The sequence below is a fragment of the Alexandromys fortis genome, unplaced genomic scaffold (assembly GCF_014885135.2).
Source record: "Alexandromys fortis isolate MF-2015 unplaced genomic scaffold, M_Fortis_MF-2015_v1.1 scaffold_435, whole genome shotgun sequence".
Lineage (NCBI taxonomy): Eukaryota > Metazoa > Chordata > Mammalia > Rodentia > Cricetidae > Alexandromys > Alexandromys fortis.
Genome location: NW_026068304.1, coordinates 239,354 through 246,916, shown reverse-complemented (window position 1 = coordinate 246,916; position 7,563 = coordinate 239,354). Strand labels below are relative to the sequence as shown.

The 7,563-nt window shown below is 40.2% G+C and overlaps 1 protein-coding gene across 1 annotated transcript in view; it reads right to left on the bottom strand.

The window, feature by feature from the left end:
- Positions 1-1,378: 1,378 nt before the first annotated feature.
- The window catches only part of Nlrp14 (NLR family pyrin domain containing 14), a 28,578-nt gene continuing 22,393 nt past the window's right edge, over positions 1,379-7,563 (bottom strand). The window contains exons 9-11 of the mRNA XM_050132654.1: positions 6,394-6,564; positions 2,220-2,390; positions 1,379-1,511 (exon numbers count right to left, since the gene is read on the bottom strand). Of these exons, the coding sequence (XP_049988611.1) occupies positions 1,379-1,511; positions 2,220-2,390; positions 6,394-6,564 (475 nt within the window). The remainder of the gene's footprint in view (positions 1,512-2,219; positions 2,391-6,393; positions 6,565-7,563) is intronic.

Below are 7,563 nucleotides of genomic sequence, written 5' to 3'. Positions count from 1 at the left end.
ACCTCCACAGGCCCTATCACTCACTCAGGTTGTAGCCTCCACAGCCTCTCCCTTAGCCACGGGCACACACAGCCCCACTCAGGCAGGTGCAGGTAGGCTCTCCTCTACAGGCCTTCCCTGCCCGTTACTCCTACTTCCCCCTCCAGACTCAGCTTTGACAGCACACCCAGGGAGTTTAGACGGCTTCACTTTGTAGACAGACATTTTGCAGGACTCTCAGATTCAGTTTCCAGTCATCCTTGCCAAGTGGCCTCCAGAGCTTTCTCAACACCAAAGAGACCTTTCCTGAATTATCACCTGCCATGTCATGTTAAGTTAGACAGGGTCTCATGTAACTATTTCTTCTGAGGCAGAGTTTCTCTAACAGCCCTGGCTGTCCTGAACTTACTCTAAGACCAGGCTTGCCTGGAACTCATAGCGATCCACCTGTCTCTGCCTCCCAAGAGCTGGGATTAAAGTTACTTAAAATGCTCGTTCCTATAGAGCCTCAGCTCAATATTCTTTTTCATTTGAGTCTAGCATGGAATTTAGAGATCTACCTTTAAAGATAGACACAAGTGACTTTGACAGTGGCAGTACTCAGTACACATGTGGATGCCATCCTAGTAGGACAAGCTAGAGCACAGTTCTGAACTAAGCCAGGTCTGTGGGAGTGTGAAGGGAATGAACGCCGTGAGTCTTCTCTGGTGCTGTGCTGTATAGTTTTATGTCAAGTCCTCCCCTACCCCCACCACCTCTGACGGGAGGAAACCGCAGTTGAAAAAAATGCCTCCATAAGATCTGGCTGTAAGCAAAGCTGTTGGGCCTTTTCTTAATTAGTGATTGATGGGGGGGGGGGGAGCCCAGTGCTTTGTGGGTGGTGCCATACCTGGGCTGGTGGTCCTGGGTTCTATAAGAAAGCAGGGTAAGCAAGCCATGTTGAGTCACGTCAGGAAGCAGCACCCACCCCTCCATGGCCTCCATGCCTCCAGGTTCCTGCCCTGTGTGGGTTTCTGCCTTCATGGCTTTTGGTGAGTCATTATAAACGCTTTCCTCCACAAATAGCTTTTGTTTGTGGTGTTTCATCACAGCAAAGGTAATCCTAAAACAAGTCAGGTCATCAAGTTTATTTCTGTACTTCTTCCAAAGATTTTAAGCTCCACAGCAAATAAAAAACATTTGACACTTATAGCATTTTGTGGCTTTTGCTTTATTTTTCTCAACCCCCTGTGTGAAAGACAGCAAACACTTTACAGAACAGTGTGTAACTTATCCCTATTAGAAATGCAATTCAGTATCTCTGGATAGACCATATTTCTTACATGTTAAAGACCATACCATTTGGAGTTATGCGTTTGGGTTTTTTTTTTTTTTAATTTTTAAAGGCACATCAATTTCTTCAGAAATACTGCCACCAGCACCCACTTTCTGTAGCAGAATAGTGTGGCCTAATCACCAATTCTGGATTGTTAATTTTTACATCGTTCAAAAACTTCTTGATTTTCTTCCTGTCAATCTCCCTTCTGTCCAACCTGAGAAAACAAATGAACATCTGTTTTACCTTCTAGAACGCCAGGAGAGAAAAGCAAACAAACATACAGCAACAAAAACCTTCTTTGCTCAGGTTGGGAATTTAACATTGATGGGGAGTGGGAAGGGGATGAGCACAGTGCAGTGTCATCCAGGAGAGGAACATGACAATTAACAAGGGCCCCTGGGAGCCTTCTCCTAGGGAGAACTAGTCCAGTTCCAGATCAATCTACCAAAATGTAACAGGTTGATTCTGAGGGCATAAATGAAAGAATGGGAGCTGTGGGACAGTGTCTGTCACTGTCACTTGTATTTTAAATAAACGCTGATTGGCCAGTAGCCCGGCAGGAAGGAGAGGCAGGGAAACAAGAATTCTGGGAAGAGGGAAGTTTCAGTCTGCAGTCATCACCCACCCAGACAGAGAGGAAGCCAGACACAGAGCAAGCAAGATGTGACTGCCTCACCGAAAAAGGTACCAAGCCATGTGGCTAACACAAACAAGAATTATGGGTTAATATAGGTTATAAGAGTTAACAGAAAGCCTGAGCTAATAGGCCAATCATTTTATAATTAATGCAGACCTCTCTGTAAGTTCTTTGGGACTTAATGACTGTGGGAACCGGGCAGGACAGAAACCTCAGTCAACAAATGGGTACCCGAATCCCTCAACATATGACATTTTCCACCTGACAAGTAAGTATAAGACTTACGCTAGAAACTTCATTTTGCACGTTGGACACCTCAAGACTCTACAGAAATTTTTAATTGTGTCATAACCCAGGGCGTTCTTCATTAAGTTCATTTGTACCAAACTTTGGTTGGTACAAAAAAGACTTAAGAGATCATGACAGCAAGCAGAGGTTAAGCCACAGTTTTCCAATCTATAGGGAAGAGAGACAAGAAGAAAATTGAATTTATTCCATGACACAGGACACTTAAGAGACTTGTGAACTTTGAAAGATAATTTTAGAAATTAAATAAGACACATGAATATAGCTAGAGTAAATTCAAGGACTACAGGAACTTACATAATTAGAGATTAGATACCCATTCTAACATGAATTACAATTCATAATTACAAGTCCTTGAAATTATGCAAACATAATATAAAATAACTGAATTTAATTTTGTGTGTGTGTGTGTGTGTGTGTGTGTGTGTGTGTGTGTAGGCACATGTGCCATAGTACATTGCGAGGTCAGAGAACACATCTCTATGGAATCCATTCTCTACCTCCGAAGCTTTCTGAGTGGTTGCAGGGATCAAATTCCAGCTGCACAATTGGTTAAGTCCCTTTACTCACTGAGCTATCTCAACAACCCCAAGAGGTTGAAATCTTGATCTAAAGATAAACTAAAATACATCAACAGAAGCAGATTTTAGAAACTTAGTACTGAGTGCTTTAAAAAAAAAAAAGAAATAATAAAACTTCAAGCACAGTGTTGCTCATGTGAATACACATCCAAGGCTAGCAAAGTAGTTCAGTGGGTGTCTTAATCAGGGTTCCTATTGCTGTCATAAAACACTATGGGGAAGAAATTAATTTGAAGAGGAAAGAGATTCTTCCTCTTAAACTTACACACTCTACTGAAGGAAGTCAGGGCAGGGCCTCAAGGCCAGAATTAGAACAGCGACTGAGTGAAGCAGAAGCTGTGGGGGAATGCTGCTTACCTGCTTGCTCTCCTCTACAAACCAGGGTCACTAGCCCAGGGATGGTACTACTCACAATAGGTTAGGCCCTCCCACATGGATCATTAAGAAAATAAGATTCAGTGCTTAAGAGCACTCGCTGATCTTCCAGAGGACTCAGGGGTTCAATTCCCAGCACCCATATGGCAGCTCACAACTGTCTAACTCCAGTTCCAGGGGATCCAGCATTCTCACATGCAGGCAAACATGCAGGCAACATCAACGCACATAAATAAAAATAAATTATATATAAAATTATATATATACATATTTACATATGAAAATGCCCAACACACTTGGCTACAAAGGCCTATCTGATGGAGACCATTTTCTCAACTGAGGTTCCTTTTTCAGCCTGTGCCAAGTTGACACAATATATAAATGAAAACACCACCAACCAGGATGGTGGGTAATAATTCTTGTTATACAAGCATGGGGATCCCATTTTTAATCCTCAGAACTCACATAAAAAAAGCAAGGCATGTAACTCCAGGTAAAGAGTAGAGACAGGAGGCCCTCTGGGGCTAGTTGCTAGCCTAGGTCCAGCTTCAGTGAAAGACTTTCTCTAACAGACTGTCTCTGGGAAATAAGGTAGAGGGTGATACAGAGAACACTTGAAGTCCTCCTTTGGACTCCAAGCACATGCAACACATGCACACAGAGACAGAGAGACAGACGACAGACAGAGACAGACCACAGACAGACACACACAGACAGATCAAGACAGACAGAGACAGAGAGACACAGACACACACAGAGACAGAGAGATAAGACAGATAGACAGAGACAGACAGAGACAGAGAAAATTATACCTTTTGTAAAAATAGTCATAATTATTTATCATACATTTCAAACTCACTGCCTTGCCTCCAGGTCAGAAAAGATACATAATTAAATCCAACCACCTGATCAAGAGTCCATGCTCAAGCCAATAATAATGTAGGAACTGACAAAATAACTTGAATATAACCTTCTGCACACAATATTCTCCCAATCAACTAATTTGAATTTCACTTTCATCTCCATTTACCCAGGCATAAAATTTCAAGCTCATATAGGTGCTGAGCATATAAACTGTTTCGAAGTTGCTGCTCACATGAAAAAAAAAAGTATGATTAAACTAAAAGCAAAGTGGAATATGGAAAAAAGAAAGTCACATTAATTATAACACAAGGTACGGGCATCACAGCAAGTACACCTTAAGACAGAGCACTGAAACAGAGCTCTCTATGATTCATCAAGCTTGGTGGCGCACTCCTATAATCACAACACTAGGGAAGCAGTGGAAGGTGGGTCATGATGAGTTTTAGGCCAGCCAAGAAAAGGGAGATCCTGTCTCAAAGCAAAAAACCTCACACTGTCTATAAAATAATTGTGCAGGATGAAGTTATTGCAGTAATTTGAAGGAAAACTAGCTTACATATCTGTGATAGGAAAGAAAAGCAAACTGTATGATCAGCACCCCACTAAAATTTTGAAGAATAAGTCAGGCAGTGGTGGCATAATCCCAGCACTCATGAGACAGAGGCAGTTGGAGCTCTTTTGAGGCCAGCCTGGTCTACAAAAACTAGCTTCAAAGCTACAGAGAAACCCTGTCTCGAAAAACTGGAAAAAAAGAAAAGAAAAAGAATTTTGAAAAATGATAAAATAAACAATAAATCTTAATATTTAAATTAAAATGACTATCAGTGTTACATTCTTTGAAAAAAATCAAAAGATACAAAGATCAGATTGCCAGTATTAAGGGAAAAAAAGATCAATATAGAGTTAGAATTTTGGTAGATAAATATCTAAAAGTTGCCAATAAGTTACATAATTTAAATAAAATGGATAAAATATACCAAAAAGAACTCACTACTGAAAACCCAAACAAATTTTAAAATTTATATCTGGAATTACAATATCCTAAATATAAAATTAGTTTCACCAGAAATTTTTATTAAATTCAAGGAATAAATACAGCCTTACAAAATATTTTAAGAAACAAAAGGGATAAATATTTTTAACTAATTTTATGAAATTAGTGTAATTTAAACAAAATTGAATGACTGTATAAGAAATTAGAACCTAATGTTTTATAAGAAGAAATATTGAAACACATTTTAGCAAAATAAATTATACAAGGTATGTAAAAGAAATTTCAGCCAAGTTGATTTTAGTTCATAAAATACAAGGATTTGGTTCTAATATAAAAAGAAGAGCCAAAATGGTCTTGAAAAAAACATGGGAAGACTTGTCCTAGTGGGTGCCACAGTGGCAAAGTTGTCTTCATCAGAGTGCACTAATGAGGCAGGAGATCACACACAAGCTAATGGAGGAAGATAGAAAACGCAGCCACAGATCCATCCACCAGCGAAAGCATGACTGATGGACAAGCTATCCCTGACAAGCAGAGAGGAGAGAAAAAAGTCATTAAATTCTGCTTTTAAAAGAGGATCTGTATAGAAAAACAGTAGGCTGAATTCTACTGCTAATCATATTTTATACATGTATTTATTGTAAATTTGTGCATGGGTGGAGGTGTGTGTATACCACAGTCCTAAGACCATGTGTGGTAGTGAGAGGAAAACATTCAGGAATGGTTTCTCTCCTACAACTTGGGTTCTGTGAGTTCTGAGAACTGAACTCTGGTCCTTGGCAGCAAGTGCCTTTATATAATGAGCCAAACTCACTAGCCCTCCAACTCTAGATTTTAATGGTTCATAATTTGTGTTTTAGTTATTTGACATTTTGGTTTCCTGACCATAAAGTATAATCTCAGAGATCAAAGAGGTGAAGCTGAACTAGCAAATCTCAAAAGTAAAATATTGAACAACCTAGGACTGATAGAACACAAGCATATTAGAAAGGACGAGAGACTACAAGCTCCTTGAGAAGTTGGCATCCTACAGGAACAAAATCTTCAATTTAATATAGAAAAATAATCAAGAACAATTGGAATATCTGAGCAATGACAGAACATGGAGATATTATTTACTATTTACCTATCTGAGGTACTAAGAAGAAAAGGGTGAAATGAAGATTCTCTAGCAAAGGGCATACACAATACATGCCCGTTAATCTGAATTCAGGTCCTTATTTCTGAGACTATCTTGTCTTCGAGCATCATTTACTCTCCATTCCCCACATACAAAATTACCTTTATCTTCACCAACCACCAACCAGACTGTGTTTTTATAATGGAAAACCGAACTTACCCTAGCCTCTGAATTTGGCAGTTTGGATTTTTTAAAGCATCACATAGAATATGCAGGCCAGCATCCATTAAGTTGTTGTTCCCGAGGTCTAGGCTCCACAGGTTTGGGCTGTTTACAAGAACAGAAGCCAGATCCAGACAACTCTCACTCGTGAGAACACAGCCCGTCAACCTACAGAAAATACATTAGAGGACGAAAGAGCTCATCAATGGCAAGACTGAACTAAGTTCTTCCAGGAGAGTTGCCCAGACAGATAACCTTTTTTATGTAGAATGCAACCAGGACACACCTGAGATGGGGTGTCTTAATCACCAGGAGAAAACAGAAGGAATTTTGTTGTTGTTTTCCTATTTGTTTTTGTTTTTTATTTCACTATTTAGTTCCGTCTGTCCTGGAACTTGCTTTGTAGACCAGGCTAGCCTCAAATTCATAGAGATCTTCCCTGCCTCTGCCTCAGGTGCTGGGACTAAAGACGTGAGCAACTACCATCTGCCCCAGAAGGAATTTCTTGATGACCAAAAGAAACTAGTGTGTGAAGAGTTATCTCCCCTAAACAATGCTTTCCAAGTCTAGAGTACATTAGTGGTTTCTTTTTTCCATTTTGGAAAAGCTCCCCTGTGGTTTGGCAGTTCTGCCTGTGTGCATGTGCACTATATGCATTCCCAGTATTCAGGGAATCCAGAAAACTGACGGGTCCTCCAGGTACTGGAGTACAGACAGTTGTGAACCACCAATGAAGTGCTGGGCTCAAACTGGTCCTCTGTCAGAGTGATCAATGTTAATATCTGAGATCTCTTCAGGCATTAATTCTTTAAAACATGAATATAAACTTACCAAGAAACTTCAGTCTGTAGAACTTATGTTTGGGAAATAGGCTTGGAGGTCTTGGGATTAATAGGTCAACTGTAAAAGCCCTAGGTTCAACCTGCTGCTGCTGCCACACACTAAAATTATTAAAATTTTGTCTTTTGGCTATGACATGACTGTTGTACTCAGCTCACAGCGGCTGTGTGTGATACCTGCCCAAGACCAAAATGGATGGAAGAGGGACTCTCCAGGCCCCACCTCTGTGTTTAGTTCTAGGAAGAGGAGTCTTTTCTTTGGAAGTGTAGGTGCTGGTAGTTGCCTATATTCCAAAAAATGATCCCAAACCTTTGCATAGGAGCAGTA